Genomic DNA, 25,580 nt, shown 5'->3' on the forward strand with positions numbered 1-25,580 from the left:
GAAAAATCGTAGATATTCATACAAACAATCATAGAGCCAAACATACATACAACATGCACCATTTTTCATTTCATATCACTGAAAATCAATATATATACTAAAATGCACAAGAAAATTTAAAAAAATTGAAACGCCCAAAGTAGTAGGATTAGGGGGCCTTACCTATCATTGCCATGAGTTTTAGGTAGGATTTCCATTCAAGACTTCAGATTTGAGACAAGCCAAGCAAGAAACATCTCATATATATATATATATATATATAAAACTTTAAAAAACGAACAAGAGTCAAATAGGAACGAAGATAAATGCATCTAGAAGCAAAATGACTCACCCACCAGCCGATTAAATGCTGCTAACGTCGTTGCCAATTGCCTCTTCCGTCCTAGTCGCCGCTCCCTATTCGAACTAGGCGAATGGAGAAGACGGGTTTTCTCCATTCGCAGGGGTACTTTGGGGATTCTGAAATGTTTTAAGGGGCTAGAACGTCTCATATTTAAAAAAAAAAAGCCACTTTCAATGTGCTTATTTGTTAAATACTTTTTCTGAAAATAAGCACTTATACCTGACTTTTTTACCAAATAGGTATAAGTGTTTTTTTCCCACTTAATGTGTGGTCCTAGAACTTCTTTTAAGTACTTATGAGAATAAGTACTTCTTAGAAATGAAATCAAACAGAGCCTTAGCAAGTTTAGAAGACTGAAAATTGGTCATTTTCCATTTAGTAACCCAAAGTTGGTAGGATAAAGAAAATGTATACACGAAAAAACCTGAAAAGACTAAAAATGCCGAATTTCAAGAAGCTTCAAATGAAGCTTTCTAGTCTTTCCGCATGATAAATAGCCTCTAAATGTATTATTAAAAGCCTAATAGACCAAGTCGCTTGTCGAACGTACGGTCTTTGTCTTTAAAGACAATACTCTAAAATCTCAATACATATTTTGGCCATTTGGGCTGCTAGAACATCTTTTCAAAAAGACTTGTCAAATGGAATCTCAGTTTTGGTAGCTTTTTCAAAGCCCTTCAATCAATGCACATACTCTCTCAAATGGGCTCTGAAAATGATATATACATACACACATTAAATCTAATACAAAGAAAACAAACAAAGAATGACATGACACAAAGAAAAAGAAGTATAAAGAGCAAACTAGTGCAACTACTTGTTTAATTTTGGTCTTCATAAAATTTTCAAAAGGCCCTATAATTTAACAATGGATATGGCGGAGTAGCAATTGGCCAAACATGACTCATATGGCAAATCCTATATGGTAGTGTTCTCCTATGGCCAAACATGACTCATATGGCAAATCCTATAATGATGTTCATGATTATAACTTTTGTAAAGCATTGTGATAATTACATATATACTCTCCAGCCCTTGTGTAGTGTTCTCCTATGGTTTTTGAAGCCCAACTCAAAAGCTTTTTTAATATCATGGTGACAAGAATCTCTTTGAGATAAGCAAGAGCTCCATTGGTGTGAGTTTGTCTTGTAATGCTGGTCCTAAGTCCAGCTATGAGAAGAGAGTTATGTCAAGTTGGTGGTCGGCATTAAAACCTTTACCAAACCCTCATGGTAGATCCTGATTTGACAGACAAAAAAAAGGACATGGGTTAAAATAATAATTTAAGTGTTCATAATTTAATAATAAATATGAGAGTAAACAAAATAGAATGACAAGACAAGAAATAGTTTAAGAACTCCATTAGTGTGAGCTTGTCTTACGCTGTCAGTCCTAAGTGGAGTATAGAGGATTATATCAGGTTGGTTGTGGGCATGAAAACCTTTTCCAAACCCTCATGGTGGATCTTGAATAGATGGGATATGAATAGAAATAGTAATAAATAGTTTAAGTGCTCATAATTTAATAATTTAATAATGAATATGTGAGTAAATAGAATAGAATGACAAGACAAGATTTATATAATCAACCTCATATAATAGGGATAAAGGCTTTAGATGGTGATGATGTTAATGCATCAAAGTTATTTATGATTTATTCTAACGCAGACTATTTGTGTTTCAATGCCGGATTCAATATTCCTTCCACACAAATAAATCAATTGCTACCAATCCAGAATCTGTTGTTTCTTCCCACTTTGAAATTTAGAATGTAATACATCTATTATAGTATGTAAAATGCATGTCGAAAAGAAAATTTTTCAAAATAACCAATACTAATTAGGGGTGTTAATTAAATGGTTCAAACTGCAAAACCAAACCACCAAATCGAATTTGCAGTTTGCTTCAACCTACACTTAAAAAATGGTTTGATTCGGTTTGATATTTTACTAAATTGCGGTTTACAGTTTTGGTTTGATTTTTTGGATTTTATAGACCAAACCAAACCGTAAACTATAAACCAAAATTATATATAAATATTAAATATAATATAATATATCTAAATTGAATGTATAAAATTATAAATATATAATAAAACTATTTTATTTTACAATAAAATAAAAGTTTTAAGTTTTAATTTTTAGGGATGTTATTTGGGCTTTCTAATTGAATTAAAAGCCCAATAGAATCATATAATGGTCCAAAGTCCCAATACCACATTAAAAACCACACCAAACCATAATACAATGGTTTGACTTAGTTTGGTTTCCATGCCAAAACAGTTTTCTTTGGCTTGGGAATTTCTCAAACCACAATTTATTGGTTTGCTCTAAGATCTATTCTAAACCCCGCCAAACTGGACCATGAACATCCCTAATACTAATGGTCAATAAAATAACTTTCCTTCTAATTTTTCACACCATTTTCTAAATAGATTGGTCTTCTAGATTCATACTTCCAAAACTAAGGGTCCTTTTGATTTACCATCAGTCCATCAGATGATCAGAATTGGAATCAGAATTGAAATCCCTAAAATTGAACTGAAAATATCCATTCCCCTCGTTTGGTTTAGACGAGAATGAGAATTGGCGTAAAATATGTACGATTCTCAAGAAGGGTTGGCATCGCCGTATCCTGGATGGAATGAAATTCTCATTCCCAAGGGAGAGGCCATAAATGGGAACCAGAATAGGCATCTCATTCTGCCCAATCAAACGACTGCAATCTGAATGTCCCGTGAACCAAATAGACCTAAAATACTTACAACCAAGAGGATATTTGGTTTCCTTTATGTTTATTGAGTAAATGTTTGTATTTATGTGACTGAAAAACTGAAAAGAGTAATTAATGAGGTCATTTATGATACATAGGCGTCATTAGGCACCACATCAGCAAAGTGCCAATAAACGCCTATCCGTTTCAGGAAATTCCAAAATGAAGCTTCCTGAAACGGGAAAGATGCACAGATGATTTAGATGGAGTGCCTATGTGACACCGTTTACCCAATAAATATAAACAAAACCAAACACATACCAAGTTTTCCTGACTTCTGACTATGCCACAACATGACCCATTTCTTAATTATTGGAGTTTTTTCCGAATTAAATAAAATACAAAAAAATGAATATAATTCGTTTTTTATTGAAGAACCAATTCATTTTCCAAGATGATTTGGTCATCATGACTACACACAGTTCTGGCTCTAATTAATTTGATCACTTAAGCCATCTAGTCTAGCTTTCTACAGAGTACAACCCGAGAGATAAGTCATGGACTGGAGTGCATAACCCTCAACTAGGTACCCAAAGCCTTGAAAATTGATCCCTTTCCTCTCTGACTTTACAAATTAATGGAATTCCAAATTCTAGTTTCATTTGTTGCAATGTTCTTTACCCAAGTAATGGTATAGGTTAGGATTCAATTTCAGGCTGCCTGGTTGAGTGGTTGGCAACTCTATAAACCTAGAAACCAGAAACAGACAAGAAACCAGATAGCTCCTGATCAATCCATTCAATGGGTGACTCCCAAAACATGTAGAGAAACAGAAGCAAAGAAGGTTATTTGATCAAATAGATGGACAAGAAAATCAATAGATGTTTGTTTGTTCATACAGCTGATTGAGTAGGTGAATTGTAGACATGGCCACTCTATAAGGTTCTCATAATCTGGACATTAAAAACAACACAAATAACAGTGTTGGCAAAACTGGAATGAAATCATTTAGTCTTGACTCAATATACTTGCCTATTGCAGCACTGTGATTCATTTTGTATTGCCTTCTATTGCACCACTGGTTGGCCCTTGAAAATTGTTGTTTTACCATTTTTAAATAGGGAAGACTAGAGAATGATTCTTTTGACATGTGATAGAAAGGTTATTGCTGAAGTTGCCACGTGGAAGAGATGGACCCATCAATTGCCACTAAAGTTTCACACATGATGGACCTAGAAATTGGCCCACAAGCTGGATACTTTGCTTTGGAATATTCCTGCAGAGGAAAATCCAAATTAAAATTTTCATTTCAAACTATGATATTATTGGTATCATTATTCTATTTCAAACCCCCAAAAGTTAAAAGGCTCTAGTCAAGAAGATAAGATTTAAAAGTAAGGATAAGAGTCTTACACCAAAAAAAGAATGATGTTAGATTGAAATCTTTTATCTCAATGTTTGAATGCTAAATGGCTATTATTATTATTATTATTATTATTATTATATTGTTTTATCCTCTTCTCTTGATAAGTATTTCTTTTTTAGTAATAAATTTAGGTTGCCACTTCATGGGGTTACACAATGGGGTCTGCCCATCCTCCAAAACCCATAACCCCCGACCCTGGTGGCCGCGGATTTGATCCTACATCCTAGGTTTCTGTTACAAACAGTTAGATAACTTATCAACTGAGCCATTAATTTTAGGCATTGTGCATTGGGGTTTAAATGAGTTTTGGCTTCAGATTGTTATATTTTTTAAAAGCATTTTAAACTCTTACCAAACATTCAAAACACTTTTCGGCTCAATCTTATTCTTTGACAGCCCAAAATTGTAAAAGAAGAAAATTATCCAAACAAAGCCTAGTGACTAGTGTAGAGCTTGAACTCAAAAGTGCCATTTGATTTTAAAAGGATTAGATAGAAAATAAGGTGGATCAAGGTATAATATATATAACCAGTGGCCTCCTACTCAACCCTGTAGTTGGATTCTTAGTTGGAGAGCATCATGTCGTTTTAGGATTTAAAGGAGCCATCATGATCCCCCATGATCTTGATCCTGGTCTGTACTTGGGTATTATAGCATCTTTGTTTCTTTTGGTGCTCCGGCTTAGTTTAAGGGGTTGTGGGTCGGTCTACAATCATCATTCTCTGATCAAAATTATTACTTTGTGTTTCCCCATTTGGCAAGGACACTGCCCATGTTATCATCCCACCTCCCAAGCAGAAATTCTGCTTTTTCATGTAGATTCCATCTGGACGGTGATATGTATGTTTGTTGCAGCTAGCTATCCACTTATTGCGCTTCCACCACTTTGCCATGTGAGGTAGTAGGGTATGAGACAGGTTCGATCTGAAGTTTCCATTGGCTCCATCCTCCAAGTTGAGGGTTGGGTTTATTTTAAAAATGCGATTTCTTATGGGGATCCAAATACATCAAATATGGATATGGAGCAGGGAAATGGATCAACTCAAACCCACTGACCGTTTAGTCTTTCTGTTCTATGGACAGTGGGTCTTATGTGCATCCCTGCTCTGTCCCTGCCTTCAGAGAGAGAAGAGAGAACTTACTGATAGGGTAGAGTAATTGATCAAGGCAAGTTGTCATTAAAAATAACAATAGTACATGTGAATCACTTCTATTATAGTTACTAAGTGGTGTTTGGTAATTCTTTGTATTCTCCAAAATAACAATATTACATATTTTCTTTAGTTTTTGGGTATTAGAGGGTCCTATTCATTAGGCTCAGTTTGAAAAGAGTACAAATGCAGATATATATAATATAAAATAATACAAAATATAAGATTTTACACTCTATATATTTGCATTTGTACTCCTTCCAAACTGAGCCTTAGTTTTAAAGTTTTAGATATTAAACAAATTCTTTATATTGATATATCCAAACATATTTGAATACATCAATACCAATTCAATATTTTAATCTTTGATTTTAATCACACCCCAATGGAAAACAGTTAATAAACTATGATTCAGAGACACCACACTACCAAACATTCTCTAAAGTTGACAGGAGAAAAGTTAAAAAATGTCAAATAATAGAGGTACCTGAGAGGTATTAAAAAAGCTAGGGTTTTTTGGTAGAATAAAAAAAAAAATTAGGGTCGAATTGTAAGAGAATGTTGAAGGAGTGTGTGTGTGTGTGGGGGGGGGGGGGGGGGGTTATGAATAGATCAAATTCGGGTTACATTAATCGGGTCAGATTCAACTTCCAGCCCCCTAGGTCCATACCCATACCCATTGCAAGTAGTACACTTTGGTGGAAAAAAAAAAGAAAATCAGATTGTTGTTAGGTTCATAAAAAGTTGATTTGGGGTCAGATCCAGTATGAAGTATAGACTTTAACCCTAAACTGAGCCATACAGAAGGACAAGAGGAGGCACGGATCTGAAGCAATGTACGGGTTGAAAGTGGAGACAATCCGACCCGTTTGTAGACAATATGAAGGCTGAGGCGGGAAAAGGGGAACCTGAAGACTGAAGAGGGGGCAAAACAGCAGTTACCAATTACCATTTGTACTTGGGCGAATCAATGCTATGGCTCCAAAAGAAAAATTCTTTCTCCAGTTTCTCTACTCACAAGTCACACCCAGAAGCAAGGCCAGAACCAAAAACCACCAGACTGGAGCGGTGCACTACTCACCAAAACCAACCAACCAACTCAAACGATTCCCAGCTATCACGTGCCATTTGTTAACGTCCGCACGTGTTTAACTCTCATGGGTCCCGCATTCAATATTAATAATTTAATTAACATTAACAGTTAAAAAAAGCCCCCTCGTATTCTCTCTCTGCAACAAGCCAAGAACACAAAAATGCCACAAAACAAACTACACAAGCAGAGCAGAACAGAACAGAACAAAACAGAACACAGAACCCATGAAATGAAACAGAGAAAGTGAAGAAACCCAACTTTTGCTTTTTAATGCTCCTCTCTCTCACCTCTCTCACTCTATATATACATAACTCTCTCTCTCTCTCTCTCTCTCTCTCTCTCTTTCACTTTCTCACACACGCACTGCTTTATCTTTTCTGGAATCCGAGCTTCCTCTTTTCTCCTTTCTTTTTTATTTTAATTTGTTAGTAAATTATTTTGATTATTATTTTGAGGGAGGGGGAGTGGCGGATTTTGGTACGAGCTCCCAAGCATGATTTCCTGATGAAATGGCTGTACTGATGATGGCTAATAACAACATCAGTTGCAGCAAGAACAACAGCAGCAACAGCAAGGAAGAAAAACCAATTTTCCATGATTTTCTAGGCATGAGCTGTGCTTCCGATTCGCCTCCTCCTATAGCGGTGAAGAGTGTCGGTTTTGGTGGGGAAAGCCGTCCATCAGAGGCGTCTGCCTCGGCTTCTGTCTCTGTTGGAGCTTCTTCTGGTGGACATGGCCCGGTCTCTGCCACTTCTGATCTGGGTTCCGGTTAGTTCCTACTTTTATATTCAACCTTTAAATTTAGTCATTTTTCGTATTACTATTTTTCTTTAGTGAGTACTTTTGAATTTGATGGGTTTTGTAGGAGTTGATGAGTTCTTCATCTTCTTCCCTTCTTTAATTGTTTGGCTCACTTTTACATTTAACTTGCCTTATTCCGTTAATGGGGTAGTTATGCCGTTAATGGGTTTGGTAGCTCTCTCTCTCTCTCTCTCTGCCTGGATATGCATATTTCACTTTTCTCTTTTGAGACCTACTTTGTTTCCTGCTTGGGTTCTTTTAAGTGATCTCTGGTGGGTCGAAACTCCAAAATGTGTCTGTTGTTTCTTCTTCACCTGCTGTATTTGGTCTAAAAGGAACTTATAAAGTACAACTTCATCTTTAGTTTGAAGGTAGCGAGAGAGAAGATTGTAAAGTGCAACTTCTGTCCTCTAGATATCCTTTTCCCTATGAAATTTTCTTTACTCTTTTTTTCTTTTTCATGTTTGATTCCAAACCAACAAATTACTCCAAAATGTGCTGTTTTTTACCCTTTTAATGTCTTACTGGTGATTTCAGATTATCTGTCTTATTTGTTTTTTGGGTTCCTCTGTAATTTCGGGTTCATGGACACAAATATTGTTGAAATTGACTGGTTGTCTTGTTGAAACTATAAACCGTTAAGAATATATATTTCCTGGATAGAGGTTTGATGTAGTGAAATTGGAGTTTGGTTTTGTGTTTTCGTTCTTGGTAGAAAGGCAGGTGGGTAACCATTTTGAGGGGGTTCCGTTTTATGGCTCGAGGAGTGATTTCTCTGCGGCCGAGATAAATAATAGATTCCCAGGAAGAAAGAGGAGTAATTCAGATTCTATGTTTATGGGGTCAACAAAGGATAGAATGCCTCAACTAGGACAAGACTCCCTTGAAGGTTCTCACTTCTTGAAGGTTTGTGGAATATTTTTGTTCATGTTGTTCCTCTCTGGCTCCATTTAAGCCAAACATGGCTAAAATATGGTGGTCCATTCATATTCTGTCATTAACAATTGAGGCATCTGTATCCAGATATTCCGAAATGGAGCTGGGGGAGAGAAACCAAGAAGGTCCCATGATGAGGATCTGTTCTTTGGTATGCAACCTCCAAGGCCATCTTCTAATTCTCCAGTCTTATTGCATCAGCCTATTTGCAATAGACCTGATTCTGTTGGTTCCAAGTGGGAAAGATCTATGATGATGAGTGTGGGGCCCGTGATACAATACCCTCCGCCTATGGGGCAATATGCATCCTTTGTGGATAAGGTCTCTTCAAACAGATACAGAGAGGCCAATGCAGGTCCATCACTAATTTCTCAACCAGCTGCTGATGAAGGCTCTAGAACAGGCATTAAAGGGACTGGAATTTTGAGTGCCATTAATGCCAATAGTGGAACCACTGAGAGGAACTCATCTGGAGTGTCTCTGAGCTGCAACAGACTGAATTCTGGACCTCAAACTGCTGACCCTGAATCTTCGAATCCACCTAGGTAAAGTTATATTGCAATTTATTTGCTATTATGTTCTCCATTTTCAATCTACTCTACTTGGAATCTTAAGGAAAACTGATGTATCTTTTATTTGTTTGTTGTGTTGGCCAGTCGACATGGATTAACCTCTACTAGTCGGCAAATGACTATATTTTATGCAGGACAAGCACATGTTTTTGATGATGTTCACCCAAACAAGGTGAGTTTTCTGGTTGCTAATTGCAGCATATGTTCCAAATGGTATAATATTCCAAATCTCATATTGTTTAGTTTGTGAGGAATCAAATTGGTTTGGAATGAAGAGAGCACACAACTCAGTACCAATTTGATTAAGTCCTTCTGCATCTATTACAATTATATTATGTTATTATGATATCTTAGTGCTTAGTCTTGCATATGTAATAGTTATCCCATTAGAAAAGATAAGCTATCTAGCCTAATCCAACAAGGTTGTACTCTCAAATTTTGAGTTTAGATGTGCACATCAAATTATGGTCTTCTATTGAAATTATAACCTTAGATGTTTTGTTCCTTCTATATGTTCAACTTACTATCATGGAAATTAAACTTGGTAATTCTATTTGCTTATCTTCCTGAGGAAAGTGTCAATATCCATATTCTTTTGATTGAGGAAACTTTATGTGCATTGAGCTGACTTAATTAGCCATGTGCAACTATGTTACTCCATGTCGGTTACCCATATTCTGGTTAGTGGTTGTACACACATTTGTTTTATTGTAATATGCTTAATGACACAAACTCCAATGATTATTAGATGTATAGCAAACAATTGAAGTTGTCTTTTGAGATACTTGTGCTCCTCTTGAAGCTTGTCGTTAAAGATAACTAAAACAGTCATTAGGACATATAACTTCACCTTGAAAAAGATGCTTCAAGACTCAAGGAAAATAATTAACATCATTACAATTTGTCCAAGGAGATTCTAGATGACCAACTGGCTTGTTTGTTAAAAAAAAACTATTTCTCATATATCAACTTTACTAGCATAATCATTGCCATTCATGGGATTATTGTTCCAATCTTTGAATTTGTCTTCAAAAATTGCTACCTTAGAGTTTCAGAATTGCATCTTGCGGATACCTTCTGATTAATCCATTAATAAATTAGGAAATGGAAGATTTGTCTCTTGAATTGGCCAACATGTCCATTTCATAAAAGCAATTAGGGTTCCCATATCTTCATCTTTCTTTACCCCAAACAAAAGAGATGCTGTAGCTCAGTCACCATTAAAAACCAGGTGCAAATCCAAAATTCATAATGCCCCTTTCTCAAAGTTGATCTGGAAAATTCAAGCTTTCCCCAATAAGTTGTTCGTTTTCCGACACTGTCTCATGTTTTTCTGGATCAACTCCATGGCAATCAAATAAGAGCTTAGCTTTTATGCAGAACATTGGACAACAGTAGACTAATATATCATCAATATCATCACTTGTGCCTTCTATCTTTTTGACATAATGAGTTTTTGCCTTGAAGCTTGCAGTACTTGGGTTTTCCTGAACCTGCAATTAACAGAAGTACTCAAGATTGCATTCTATTTCCTAATAGAAATTAGTTTCTTGTATCAGTGCTCTACTTATTACATTAATAAATCAATTTATTTATCAAAGAAAATAGAAATTAGTTTCTTGATCAGCCATTGGAGGTTACAATTCATCATGTTTATCACAATTTAATGGTGTAGCCACTGCCCTTTCCAAGGTTGCTTCTGCTAACCATGTGCACCTGTGTTTTTCTCAAATTTCCCTCTTGAGCCCTTACAATAGGTAATGGGTTATTAAACACTTCATTTGATTCTATTGTAATAAAGATGCCTCTTTTCCAACTCCTGTGCTGTGTGTACACTTTGAACTTAGAATAGATTATTTCTTTCTTTCAGGCTGAAGCCAAACTAGGAATATAGTTACTTACACATGGGTAGTTTGGTCAGTTTAAGAGATTGAACTTGTGTCTTTTGATGTGTTTGATGGCTGTTCAGAATGAGGCAGTTATAGGACATTTTCAAATTTTCAGGCAGTGAGTTGTCCCCAACCTACAATTATGTAGCAGCCAAGGTTCAAAGTATCACTGATACAATATATATTGGTTTTCAGGGTCACCGATACCTTGAATACTTTGAACTGGTTATGGTTAAGGTTTAAATAAGAGTAATGATGCTGTGCTGTAGGTCTGTAAGTTGTCAGACCAAAAAATGAAAAAAAAAAAGGACTATCGTGATGAATATATTGATACTTTGAACCTTGGTAACAAGAAGTAATTTTTCCTATAAATTATGGGAGCAGGTCTGCTAGTCAGGTTGTTTAGTAAATTTTCCCAAACTAGATTGGAATCTTCCATGTGTCAATTATAAACCTTTCCTTTGGATAAAGTTTTATTTTCAAAATATAACTTTAAACAACTAATATTTGTTGAGGAAGCCATCAATATAAGGTGGGGCATAGGGATGATGTGGATTGGAATTGGATTGTTCACTCCTGGTCAATCCAGAGGCTCTCCTATGTGATGGATGGTCTATATCTGCCACATTGTCCCTTCCCATGCAGAAATGGGGTAGGTTGTTTAGGGAAGCTCTGTACTTGACCTCAACATGGAACCTTTTTTCTACATATTATATAAGCTCAAGCACATATTTAACTCAACTTTGAGCCAATATTTCAGACCAGGTTTGACCTTAGCCTCCAATTGCATGGGAGAGTCAGGCCTCAAAATTGAGAGGAAGAGATCATAGAGGTTGGCAGCCAAATCCCTAAAAATGAAAATGTTGGATATATTAGTATTGATTGTTGGCTGGGTTTTTCTTAGTTTTTGAGCTTACATTTTTGTTACTTGAGGTTATGGCACCATTGTATTAATTGTGTTGCTCTTTTCTCATTTGTTCATGTAGATTGAAGCTGATTGGAGTTGGGAGTTATGATATTCTGTTTTATACTATGAGGTGCTTTTATGTGTTGGCAAGGAACCTTTTGATATGTTTTCTAGTGCTTGTTTGTGTTGTGCTTGTGGATGTATTTTCCTTAATACTTATGTCTTTCCAAATTTAATTAAATTTCCAAGATGCAGGTATTTTATAAAAATGCTAATGCTTTGTAGTGTCTTTTCTTAGTAGGTAATGCTATAGAGTATCTTTAGTTGGTCTCTGTGCAGTATCTTATGTCATATTGGGTATGAGTAATTGAGTATGATACTGATACACTAAGCATGCACAGGGGTCTGGGTATCATAGGTAATAAATGGTTGTCCAATGTAGCATCCACCCTACTAAGGCCACATGTCATGGGCTATCATAGGCCCATCATTCTTTTAATTTTTTTATTCTAATGTAATAGCCACCTTACTAAGGGTAGTATACTAGTATTGTCCTTTTACATTCAGTTGAATATAATGAAAGATGAGGGTTGTATTCAGCTCTAGATGTATAGTGCTCTCCTTCAACCGTTCTTCTTCCTTCTTCTCTACTCTTACTTCCGAACCCCTCTACGCAATCACTTCTTTCCTTAAGTGGGTTTTGGCCAATCGCCAATGTGTGTAACTTTGTTTTATAAAAAAGAAAGAAAGAAAGTTTTAGTGATCAAAACTATAGAAGACATGCAAAGAGATGCCTAATTAGGTGAACCTTAGTGCTTCCATGGAAAAACCCTTGCCTTCTATAGATCCACCAGGTGATCCCTAAAACGATTGTCTCTCCCAGGCCCTAGGCGCAACCCTTTCAAAAGGTGCACGCCTGGGTGCCTAGTTGTGCGACTTGCACCTCAGCCCATGTGTGCGCCTTTTGAAAATTTGACGCTTTTTTTTTAACCTAGCGGCTAGGCCGGGGGCTCCACCCCCAAACCCTCGTTCATTCATTCAACCTAATAAAGTATCTACTTATAAAATTATAAAATGATTATTTTTTGTGTGAGAACTAAGAATTTAAGACCTTAACATGGACTTGTTTGCACTTGCCTCGAGGGGGTGGTACAAAGGCGTCTCATAGAATCAGGAATGTAATATGTTTTACATCACATTAGCTACTTAAAGTAATGCAATTGAGGAAAAAAAAGAGATTGTGGGTTTTACATGCTTGAAAATGTTTGATTTTATTTTTAAATTCTCATTTGAATATGCCTTGCATGTTATGTTTATGTATTTTAATTTTAGATTATAGGTTTTTAAAACATTTATTTTGAAATTTAAGTTTATATTTTTATTAATATTATGTTTAATATTTTTTTTTTTTTTTTTTGCCTTTTTTATTTTTCTGACACTTTTTTTTAACATTTTTTTTTTATTTTTGTGCCTTGCTTCAAAAAGGCGTGCGTGCCTCGCCTTGCACCTCGGGCGCAAATTGACCCCATGCCTTGCACTTAAAACATAGGGCCTTCGTTTGAGGAGATCAAGGTTTTTTTATTAGCACCTTCAAGCTCTCGAAATGCTATCATAGTAACAACACTCGACCTATAACATATCTTAACTAGGTTTGTGGACGAGGAAGAATTTCTCCTTGTATGGTTTAAAGAGGTCTTTTTACTCAAAGTTTTTTCTGTTGTGTCTTCAAATGGTTCCCTTATTTTTATCTTGGATGGGAACCGTAGATTATTCCTGTTTGGATCAATCTTCCTCACCAATTAATCTTTATAATGACAATTTTCTCAAGGCTATTGCATAGGTGGTTGGGAAGGTTCTTAGAATTGATCTTGCTACTGCCAAGTTAACAGGAATAATGGGTTCTAGGATCTGTGTCAAAGTTGATCTTTTAAAAGATCATCCTAATTGAGTTTGGATCGCTATGGGTAAGGTCATAAGGAAGGTTACTGGTAGAGGATCTTATATGAAAATTTATTGCACTCATTGTAACAAAATTGGACATGAGGAAAACGAAGGTAGGTGGAAGAAAAAACAGGTAGAAAGGGAAGGAAAGAGAGATGCTATTGCATATGAAATTGGTAAACAATCTAAATTTGACAAAACGAAAGAACAAGCAGTTTTGCCTACAAGAGGTGTCATTGAGATTGATCTTGATAGGGGTGCTGCTGAGCAACAAATCGATCAAGTCCAAAATGGTTTTTCCTCAAAGAAGGGTGATGATGTTCTACAAGTATCTTTGGAAGGTGTTTTATTAGAGAAGATTGGCTTTCAAACACTTGAGCAGGAACAACACCAGGTTCAAAATTTAGTTAGTGCTGTTAGCGAGCCTACACAAAATGTTGTTGTTCCTCTTACAAAGGATAGTATAAAAGATCCAAAGGATCCTCAAGAGAATTTACATGCCGTCAATTTAGAGATGAGGGATGATAGTGGTTTTCTTCAATCAAACAGGGGTGTTGGAAGTCAAGGCAATAGGAATCCACATGTCTTTGAACAACCTACAACAAACCATGAGGAAGGTGTCTTTGGTGCTTAACAAAATGTTGATATGGATCCCAAGAAGGGGCAAGAAATTCAAGACCTTGAAAGTCTTCGAGAAGAAAATGCTGTACTTCAGAACACTAATAAAAAATGAAGAAACAGGATTGTTGAAGGTATAAACTAAGTGTGGTGACGGAAGGCCAAAATATGTTTGGCCCATTGTGAAGCAAAGAGGTTGGGATGACATGGTAATTGGAGCTATTGCAACTCTTCAAAAGGGTCTTAACCAATCTCATTATTTTGGCATTCAAACTTATCAAACAAACCTTAAATCCTAATTGTGCAGTCACTCCTACGAGAGAAGTTGGTCACAATGGTGAGAAACCTATCAAGTAAGGTACATCCAAGGAAAAGAATGATCCAAATCAAGAATGTGTGACAGTGGAGAAGAAGAAAAAGAATTGCAAGTCTAAGGAGGATCTGGAGATGATAACCAACAATTAATCGGAAGCAGTTTGATAGTTGTTAAAACCAAACAAAGGTTATCACCCCCTTTTGCTTCTTGAGTTTTTTTAATATAGTTTAGTGTTTAGAGATTTCCGTCGTATAGTTTTGATGGTCATGTTTATGCCCCCTCCTTTTTTATTAATAAAGTTTTTCCTTATTGATAAAAAAAAATAAAGCTTTTCCTAAAAAAAAGATGGCTTATTGTAGTGAGGAAAAGAAAAAAACTTTTGAACCTCTCTACCTTTTTTTCTTCCATTAAAACCTATTGTTTTATTTTTTCTTGTCTCTAATTCTCATCTTGGTGTCAGAGCCTGTTTGACCAAGTGGTCTAGTGTTCGATCCTTGCCATCTCCATTATAATTAATTAAATTTCAGCACAAGGTACGGGTGAGCCTGTGCTTGTCCACGCTTCAAGCCCAATAGGCTTTTGCATGAGAGGGCGTGTTACTGAATAAAAACCTATTTCAAGCACCTCACCTAATAGCTTAAGCTTTTAGGTTGAACATTTCCTTGACAAAGCATAAGAAGAGTGGATGGAGATCCATCATGCTAATGGGTCACCTGTCAAGGAGATTTCTTGAGCCAAAATCAACTCCTTGCCATAACCATCTAAACTCTTATTGTGCTTGTCTAGGTGCTGAAGAAGCATATGGGGAAATTTTCAGGAAAAATTAGGTATTCATTATGGATGGGTATGTCAAGGTAGAAATATCTTGTCGAGGTGTGCTTGAAATGGTTAGACTGAAAAAATTTGTATATGTACATCTCAAAGACAAAAAGAATGTCTAATTCTCTAGTCAACAAGCTGCATAGTTGTTTTCACTATATGAGGTGTTAGAAACAAACTAACCATCTGACCATATAGTTCTTTTTTTACCATGTACTGTAACTCATTCTTCTAAAATAGTCTAGTTCATGTAAGCATGCAATATAGAAGGGCTTATTATTAGAATATGCTAATGTGCAAGGAAAAATTATATATGTGGAAAAAATGTTGGTAATATGAACTTGGTGGGGGTTCTTCTGGTTAGATGAACCCCGGAGTAGGGATGCAAACGGATTGGATCGGATTCGAATTGGGGTATATCCGATTCGATCTGGCAATACAAATCATAGATTCGATCGGATCTCACAAACATTGCTTTGAATTCGAATCCAATCCATTATGGTTGTTGGATATCTGAATATGATCCAATCCAATTTCTGAAAATTTTAATAAATTATTAAAAGGAAAAAACATAACAATTCATATAAAGAAAAACAGAAAATACAAGTATTTTTTCAACTATTTTCATCATATATATACATGTTTTTTTTATAAAAAAAGTATTAAAGTGCAATATAAACACACACTCACACATATGGTTGGATAGGGGGTGACCCGAATTCAATCCCATTATCTGATCCGATCCAAAAATCCGATAGAGGATCTCCAAATCCGACAAAATAGGATTGGATCAAATCATGATCCAATCCATTTGCACCCCTACCCGAAAGTACAAGACATGCTTATACACATCTTAGATGAAAAGTTATAGCTGTACGGGAATACATGGGTGTGTCTTAACTGACAGAATTTTATCTTATTTTGGAGTGGTTTCAAACAAGATGTGTATACATTTTAACTACATAGAAGTGAAAGAAGACTTCCAGATATGACATGCTGTCCAACAGGAGTGTATATGTAGATTAAAATTGTATTAATAGCAATTGAATGTATGTGTCTAGCATCATCATCATCATCATCATCTTTGCCTTATCCCAACTATATGGGGTCAGCCACATGAATCCTGTTTCACCATTTCATTCTATTTAGTGCCATATCCATTGTTAAATTATAAGTACTTAAATCATTTCTTACTACTTCAACCCATGTCCTTCTTGGTCTGCCCCTAGCCCTTCTAGCCCCTTTAACTTGCAATAGATCATTTCTTCTTTATATGTATCTAGCATGTAAATATGAAAAGTTCTAATACAGCTACGTTTCTGGAAATGCTTTGTTATTGTTACCTAGCTTGTACGCATTAGTTCTATGGTCTGTTATGGGCCTTTAGTTATTGGGCGTAAGCTTGTTTTATTTTGTACTGTCTAGGTGTCCCATCACTAATCAGGGGCATTCTAATCTTTTCTTGTAATATCATAATGTTAAAACAAATATTAGCTTCTAGGGACAGCTGAGAATAGACTATAGAAAGGTCTGTGTCTAGGGTTTCTCTTTGGGTGTAGGGACCAAAGAGAGTTTCCCCAGCCTGTTTATGCCATGATAGTTGTTCTACAGCAGCCAGTAGCCATTCGTCTACTAGAGAGATCTGTGTAGAACAGATGTAGGAAGGACTGAGCAGACAGTTCTAGTACATGACATACATATTAAACCTATGGATAACAATGGATAGACTTAAAAATGCTTCCTTTTGTTATAATTCCAAAGATGGTAGCACTAATCAGTCAAGTAGTTTGCACAACTCGGTGGATAATGTATACTTGGATGACTCTGATGCTGCCATCTCTAGTTCATTTTGGACTATACTATCATGCTGGAGGTACATGATGATTGGTTAGAGTTTATGTCTTGCACATGTGGTTTCACTTCCCTCTATCATTTCTCATTCTCTTTGTAATAATAAATAGCAGTGAATTATGCATGGACATTGTGATAGTAATTCACACAGAAAAGCATGATTTAGCTACAAATTACCATATGATATTCTAATACTTGTATCTCATGTCTCGTGTATAATATATATCAAATGACAGTATCGTGTTCCAATGTGAGATTAAGTTTCACACAAGAACATTTTTTAGATATTTCATACTTGTTACCATGTAATATTGTAATGCTTATATATCTCAGGTACATTGAACAACAAACAGACCCATATATATGAATAGAAAAATGCTAAGCATACAACTTTTTTTCTGTATATCTTACAAATGCACCAATCACACATCTAGAAAATCTGTAGGACCCACCTGTATTGACATTCAGTAGACCCATTTGAAATGAAGCATTATTACGGCTTACTGGTATAAGGTGCATTTATAAGGCATAAAGCAAATTCTCATGCTTAGTATTCCTCAGATGAATACTAATGTGCCAACCTATGTTACTCAAGTACATGGCTGGATATGGTTCTGGATACATAATTTACATTAAAAATTCAAGTATCCGACACAATGTGGCACTGTTGTACAAGAATCTGGTTATCATAGGTGCCGTACTGCCATTTTTCCAACTTATTAAATGAAACCATAGATCCTATTTTGTTCAAACTAATGATAATTTCTGTACTGCATGGAACATCATAAATTTATTATTGAGCAAAGATGGAATTGGTTAAAGAAGGATCAAATAATAAAGTTAGGCACATAAATTTGCTAATTACATTTTTATAAAATTAGCCCAAAAGGGTATCTGACATGCTTTTAGTATTTGGTTTTTGAGGCATTAGTTGTGTTTAACAATATACAATTCAGAGGCGAAATGTGTAACATATAGGTGCATTTCTTTGACCACTAACTTGGGGCTCTATATTCATTTGCAGGCAGATGTCATAATGGCTCTAGCTGGATCGAATGGGGGGTCATGGTCAACAACTTATTCACCAAAGTCTAGTGTGCGACCATGCCTTAATGAAGCTCATTTTCCTAATGAAGAGACTGGAATTGGTAAAAGCAACATGGGATTCCAACAGGAGTTGCGTGGGAGGTTACCAATTCCTGGGAGTTCCAGTCATGGAATCAATCAAGGTGGTCGGATTTCAACAATCCAAGTTGATCCTCGAATCTTATCCTCAGGTATGTAGTTGGAGTACATCTGTTTTGTGTGGCTTCTACCCTTAAATTGGCTGATACCAATTACCATATATGGGTTGTAGGGGCCCATCAAGGTGGCACTATAGTAAAGGAAACAAGTTCTCTGGCTCAAGCGGCAGAGGTTGATACGAAAGGAAAAAGAGAGGTAGGATCATAGGAAAGGTCAAAGGCATTCCATACTCCAATCCTATTGACAGTTTCTTGGAGTTTAAGTTGCCTTTGGTATCTCATGGGTTTTAAGTCTTATGTTTCAGCAGACATAAATCAACCGTAGGATTCAAGTTCAGAAAGCCATATCTCCTTACTTTACATTCCCTGATTTCATATTCTATTTGAATTGGTTCATTTTGCTCTTTGGCGTTTCCATTCCATGGTCTCAGTTGTTAGGGAAAAAGATGGTTATGTTCATCCGGCTATTATGAATCCAGGTGCATCTCTTCAAGCAAGTTCATTTCTGAAGGGTGTTAAACAAATTTCAAGTAACCAACTGGTGGTGGCTCAGTTGGTAGGTCTCTGGCTGGCTGGTTGTAGCGGAGACTTGGGATTGAATCCTGGTGCCACATGGATTGGGGGTTATGGGTATGGGGATTGGGGATGGGCTACCCCCGTTGTGTAGCCTCATGAGGCCATCAGGCCATGGAAAAAAGTGAATTCCATGTAGGAGCCACTCTAAAAGGAACTTTCTTGTGACTGATGTACACACGTTCCATGAGTGTGTAAATTAGTCACACCACCACCAGGTAATTTACACAAACCAAACCCAAATATTAGTTGGAGTAGGACCATCTGGGTTGGCCATATATATATGTTCACTCTCCCAGTTTGTGACTCCATATTAAGGCTTGCATACTTCTTACTCCCATTGATTTATCCTGTGCTTTTCACAAGGGTATCCCTGGTTTATGAAACTATGAAAGATAAGATGTTACTCAAATCAGTCATCAGACCCCTGCGGAGATTGTAGGCTTTGTAGCCTCTAGTATTTCAGACTTTTAATACAGAAAAAAATAAAATAAAGGAAAACAGGGCTTTTTATAAATGTCAGTTAAACACATGGTAGCAAAGGGCTTCAGGGTTCAAACTAGTCCCATGAATAGGGGTTGCACTGTTGCAGAGGAAAAGAGGTGAGAACTGGACCGAACGGAACAGAACAGACTGGATGGATGTTTCGTGGATCATAGGGTCTTGGAGGATCCTCAGAATGGTCTGATTACCTTTGGCTATCTGTACTGTAGTGATATGGAGAGGGGTGGAAGGCTGGAAGCCATTGGTGGGCTGATAACTGCTACAGCTATTGCTGTAGTCCGTGGCGGTGAGGTTGTGCTGAAGTTAAACTGAACTTGGGAAATAATGGTCATTGGGAGATGTTACCAATACATGGTTGGATGTTTTGTGGGGTGCGCTCTGTGAGGCGCAGGTGTAAATTCCGGTTTTGAGTGTAATTGGTACGTTGACAAGGGTAAAATGGATGAAACTCTGTTATATTCCACCTGTATACCTCTTATTGGACTGATTCATGTAGACCTGACAATCGGGTTGGGTCAAGTCAATTTTGGGTTGAGATGGCAATGGCTAGACCCTAACCCTAAATATTTAAGTTAGTGTTGTCAGACAATAGTTCAACTGCTTAGGGTCAGTTGGTCTTTGACCATGTCAATAACTTTTACCAAAAATATGGGTTTAAGCATCCAGATCGGATGGTTCTATTGTCTGGGCCAATACCGGCTTAAAAAGAGGCTTTTTTCAGGTTGGGTTGATTTTTTGGTAGGCTACGACTACAAACACAATATATGTATAGACTATAGGGACTTGGCTGTTTTTTTTTTTTTTTGTCATTCAAATCCAATTTTTTTGCCATTAATTTATTAATTGCTCCAATTTCTCAGTAGCTCCTCTTCAAATTTCTCTTATTGACTTTAAGTGTAAATTTTAAGGGATATATCAAAATACAATTTGGATATGCAAAAAATATGTCAAGAGTACAAACATAAAAAATATATACAGTATAAATACATACAAAATATAAGGTTTTGCATTCTATATATTTGTATTTCCACTCCTTCCAAACTGAGACATAATAATAATAATAATAATATAAGTTTATATATATATTAATGGTTTACAAAAGTGTCGATATATCAACAGAAAACAATTGGTAACACTTGGAAAGTGCATGAATATGCGGCAGACAAAGCATATCCCAATAATAGCCTTTTTAGGGGCCTGTTTGATAACAAATTAAATTTACTGCCCAACTTCAGCTTCAGCCATCAAGGAGTTCACAAGGCATGTAAAAACTTGTTCACTAAAATACAGATCAATAAATTTTTTTATTCAACCACTTCTGCCTTTTTTCAAATGGCCCCTATTACTCTTTCTCTTTCAATCTATATCTAGTAAAAATCTATGATGCTGGAGAGGTATGGAACCGAAAGACTTTTGACCAATCAAAACCCATCCATAAATTTTGATAAATAACATCTGATTGGTGACCATGTTTTTATACCAGTTGAATGGTCACAAGTTTTTTTGATATCATTCTTTCAGGTATCATAGTCAAACCCATTTAAAAGGAAAAAAGAGGAAGAGGTGAGGGGTCCTCTCACCACTTGGCTTAAAAAAAGTGTCCTCTCACCACAGAACTCACATGGACCTCCTCCTTTCATTTCTCCAAAATAAAATCTCTCATGTAGGAATGGCAATGGGGCAGGGCACCCCCTCCCCATCCCCTCCCCAAAGTCACGATATTTTGCCCCGTACCCGCCCCGTCCCCAGTGGCAGGGGTGGGTTCGGGGTGGGGCATCCATTCCCCATCAAGGACTGGGAATCCCCGAATTTCCCCACTTCAAGGCAATTACTTAAAAATTATCTATTTTATGGACAATTTATACTTTAGGGGTAATTCAAAAATAAAATTATGGGATCTTAGGATTTTAAAAATTTAGGGAAAACTTAGAGATATTTTAAATATCAATATTAAATTTAGAGATATTTTACTAATTTACCTTAGGATTCGGAACATATTCGAAAAATTATATACAAAATCCGTCCCCACCCTGTACCCGATTCGGGAAAAAATTGTTTTCCTCAACCCCACCCCATCCTTGTTTATTGTTGGGGAAAAGCTGCCCCGTTTAGGGCGGGGCAGGGTGGGGCCCGGTTTTACGGAGGAAATTGCCATCCGTACTCTCATGAGTCTTCAGTGTCTTTTATAAAATCCATTTTACATTGGATTGATTAGGCTAAAGTCCAACCGGACCCTAGCTTGGACCCAAACTAACATCAAAACCCAAGTTAATCAAATTTCCATTTGACACCATATATTGCATGCTAGTAATTTCCATTTTCTCCAAGTGCCATTTAGTGGTGATTCTGAAGGGGACTTTGTTATTTCCCCCATGCCCTACATCAAGGTGTTATAGATGCCAATCCTGTGAACATGGGTGACGTTGAGTAGTAGTCTTTTGAACATGGAAAACAACCCCCGTGTCCCCTTTGGGTCCTAATTCCAAAATATCCCTCATCAAGATTAGTTACAACAGCCAAACGGCCTTGAAACCGTATATCCTCCAATGCTCTTCCAACTTAGAAATTATGAAAAAGATATTTATCAGGAAAAGACATGGAAATAAATCTTCATAAATCCATGTAATTCACAGAATTTAATGCAATACAAAAAAAAAAAAAAAAAAAAAAAGAACAAAGCCTCTGTGTCTATGCATCTATTTATACGTAGGCGTCAACAGCTCGCTCTAGTAGAGCAGTTCCTCTTCTTCTTTTCTTCTGGGTCTTCTTCAGTTCACCCACCACTGATTCATCATTCATACAAGGATCAGTCTGGTCTTACCTTACCCTCCTTCAAAATCACCATGCAATCAGTCTCAGAACTCAGCAGCAACTCTCACCCTTCAAACCTCGACCACATTACTCCCATTGACTTCGAGTCCATCAAAGAGGTGCCTGAGTCATTCATCTGGCCGTTGCTCAGTGACTACCCATCCTGCAACTCAGCTGATATCGAACCAGTCCCCTCCATTGACCTCTGTGACCCTAAAGCCACAAAGCTGATGCGCCGAGCATGCGAGCGGTCTGGTGTCTTCCAAATCACCAACCATGGCATCCCCACACGCCTTCTTCACAAGCTTGAGTCCCAAGTCTGGCGCCTCTTCTCTCTCCCTACTGGCCAGAAGCTTAAGACCTTGCGATCACCAGACGGTTTCACAGGCTATGGCCTGGCTAACCATTCTTCTTTCTATCCAAAGCTTCTCTGGTCAGAGGGCTTCACCATTTTTGGCTCCCCAGTTGAACATGCACGCCAACTCTGGCCTCAAGACTACACCAACTTCTGGTAATGGCCTAAATGGGCCTTGACGTTTAGTATAGCCCATCACTATTCCTGGACTAAGCCCAGTCATGTATGTTCTAACTTGTAACAAAATTTTCATGGTGCAGTGATGTTATAGAAGAATACCAGAAGGAGATGAGCAAGCTATCAGGGAGGCTCACGGTGCTCCTGCTTAATTCACTAGGATTAACTACAGATGATCTTGAATGGGTTGGGGCGACCGGCGAAATCAATGGCGCACGCTCCGCGCTCCGGCTGAACTCCTACCCGCCTTGCCCGGAGCCGACCCGGGCTATGGGCCTAGCACCTCACACAGATTCATCCCTGTTCACAGTTATATATCAAAACGGCACCACTGGTCTCCAAGTGTCAGTGGAAGGGGTTGGGTGGGTAACTGTTCGTCCGGTGACGGGTGCCCTGGTTGTCAACGTTGGTGACATTTTACATATCATCTCTAACGGCCGGTTTGTGAGCTCGGTTCATCGTGCAGTTGTGGACCGAGCCCAGCATCGTCTGTCCATTGCTCACTTTTATGGGCCCCCAGTGAATGCCCAACTCTCCCCAGCAAAGAAGCTGGTTGACCCACCGGATCATCCCATTCTCTACCGGACTGTGACGTCGCAGGAGTATCTTGCCATCAAGGCAAAGCATTTCGACAAGGCGCTAGCTTTGATTCGCCATGCATAATATATACAAGGGATGAGATTGAGATATTAATCTTCAACATTCAACTGTTGTCTGTTGGTTTGGTCTACATTAATAAATATAAATATAAAGAATCGGTTCTTCTTATCCAATTAATGTAAATGTAAAAGCCCAGTCCCCGGCCGGCCAGTGGGGGATCAAATCAAATAATGAAATTTAGCTAATACGGCCCAAATTAAGGTCTTCACTCTTCATGCCTGGTATATATTTGTCCTTTCTAATTCTAAGCACTGAATAGCCAGCCAAAATGGTTTTCTCGGAGTTCAGGTTGGCTCAAGTTCTACTTGGGTCAGAGAAAGCTATATCTGAAAAGCTATTAAGAGATGATAAGCAAAACCAACAACAACAAAGTATATATTGACGGTTGACGCACGCGGTGAGAGAAGGTGAAGCATAACGCTTAACCGCCAACCTTGACAAAGAAGACAAGGACGGAAGCCTAACTACGTACATCATATAAAACATTAGAGTACTTTTCATGGAAATCACCAAAACAAAGAATTCGAAGCAGAGATAGAGAGAGAGAGAGAGAGAGAGAGAGAAAGATCAAATAAGTCCTTTGAGTGTCTCTTTATACCTCCAGGCTCCAGGGGACAAGGCATGTGCACTAAAATCAAGAGAGACAGAGCCCCTCTTCCCCCATGGAAAGCTGCTTCTCACATTCCTTTTTCTTCCATAAATTTGTTCCTTCTGTTGTTCCCTTCTGTCAACTATAACCAGCTCCAACATCACTTGAACACATAGATCGATCTCTTCCTGCAACAGCAGCTACCCTTGCCAACCTCTCTCTCTCTCTCTCTCTAATTAAGTTGATGTGATGTGTGGGGCGTGAAGGCTTCACCATAATGGGTAATGGGTTTACATATCATACACCATTAAGCATACCAAACAGACTGATAAAGCTATATATTATATCCTCCAGACCATCTTCATCATGCAGTAATACCTGCAGTAGCTGAAGAAGGCAGTAGGGAAAGCTACTGATTCATGCTTGGGTCTCATCAGGCTTAACTAGAGAAGATGGGAAGTGGGTAGGCCCATGCAACCGGTGAACCTGATGAATTATCCCCCTGGAGTTACGTTGCAAGCATGTCTGCCACTGCTACGGTTACCAGATCCAGATGATGATTCTTACCCGGCCTGACCAGACTTGAACCGGGGCCATGAGCCTAGCTAGTTGCACCATAATGGTACCTCCACTCTCTGGTGCTCTCACTCTGTCAATGTCGGCAACCGACCGGCTCCAAATCTGCTCTCCACCGTGCAGCCATTAACAAGACTAGCCACAGATTATCAATTACCTGACTTGATATGTCCCATCAACGACACCCGGATCCTGCCTTTCTCCAAAGCTATTTGAACCAACCAGTTGCTGGGGTATCAGCAATTATCAAAGCAAAACGTCTGTGTATATAAGAAGAGGCTCTCTACTCCTCTTTGTGATGTACCCATGAAGATCGATATATTCTATGAACAATTAAACATGATCAATGATTACAATGCATTAACTGATTTCATTCTTTCTTTCTTTTTACTTTATTAGCTAGATTAACTAATTGCCCTTTGTAACCCTTCATAGCATTCCATTCTAAAATCTAGAATTATTTTTGGTATTTCTTCTCATGATCAAAGGAAATTAATTAATTTACATTACTTCATGAAAACTCTACTTAAAATGCCTAAAAATTAAAACATGCAATCAACCTCTAATTAATTAGGAGTCATTCAGTAATTAATGTGGCTAACTAATAAAACGTTGATAGTTTCAATACACTAGGCTCCACTATGGCATAATTGAAATCACACCACAAGAACCACATCGCACTATGTTTTGTACTGTGGTTGGGACAATGTAGATACT

At 37.4% G+C, this 25,580-nt stretch overlaps 2 protein-coding genes across 2 annotated transcripts; both read left to right on the forward strand.

Annotated features, from left to right (window-relative positions):
- Positions 1-6,872: 6,872 nt before the first annotated feature.
- LOC104595271 (uncharacterized) lies at positions 6,873-19,022 on the forward strand. Its single transcript, XM_010255937.3, has 6 exons — positions 6,873-7,492; positions 8,241-8,431; positions 8,549-9,006; positions 9,118-9,205; positions 18,399-18,651; positions 18,732-19,022. Exons 1-6 carry the CDS (start codon positions 7,234-7,236, stop codon positions 18,824-18,826), a joined length of 1,344 nt encoding a protein of 447 aa, XP_010254239.1. The 5' UTR covers positions 6,873-7,233; the 3' UTR covers positions 18,827-19,022.
- Positions 19,023-19,167: 145 nt separating this feature from the next.
- Positions 19,168-23,906, forward strand: LOC104595272 (gibberellin 3-beta-dioxygenase 1-like). Its single transcript, XM_010255938.3, has 2 exons — positions 19,168-23,017; positions 23,122-23,906. Exons 1-2 carry the CDS (start codon positions 22,335-22,337, stop codon positions 23,699-23,701), a joined length of 1,263 nt encoding a protein of 420 aa, XP_010254240.3. The 5' UTR covers positions 19,168-22,334; the 3' UTR covers positions 23,702-23,906.
- The last annotated feature ends 1,674 nt before the right edge of the window (positions 23,907-25,580 follow it).

Source organism: Nelumbo nucifera, chromosome 2, assembly GCF_055504915.1.
Source record: "Nelumbo nucifera cultivar China Antique chromosome 2, China Antique-T2T, whole genome shotgun sequence".
Classification (NCBI taxonomy): domain Eukaryota; kingdom Viridiplantae; phylum Streptophyta; class Magnoliopsida; order Proteales; family Nelumbonaceae; genus Nelumbo; species Nelumbo nucifera.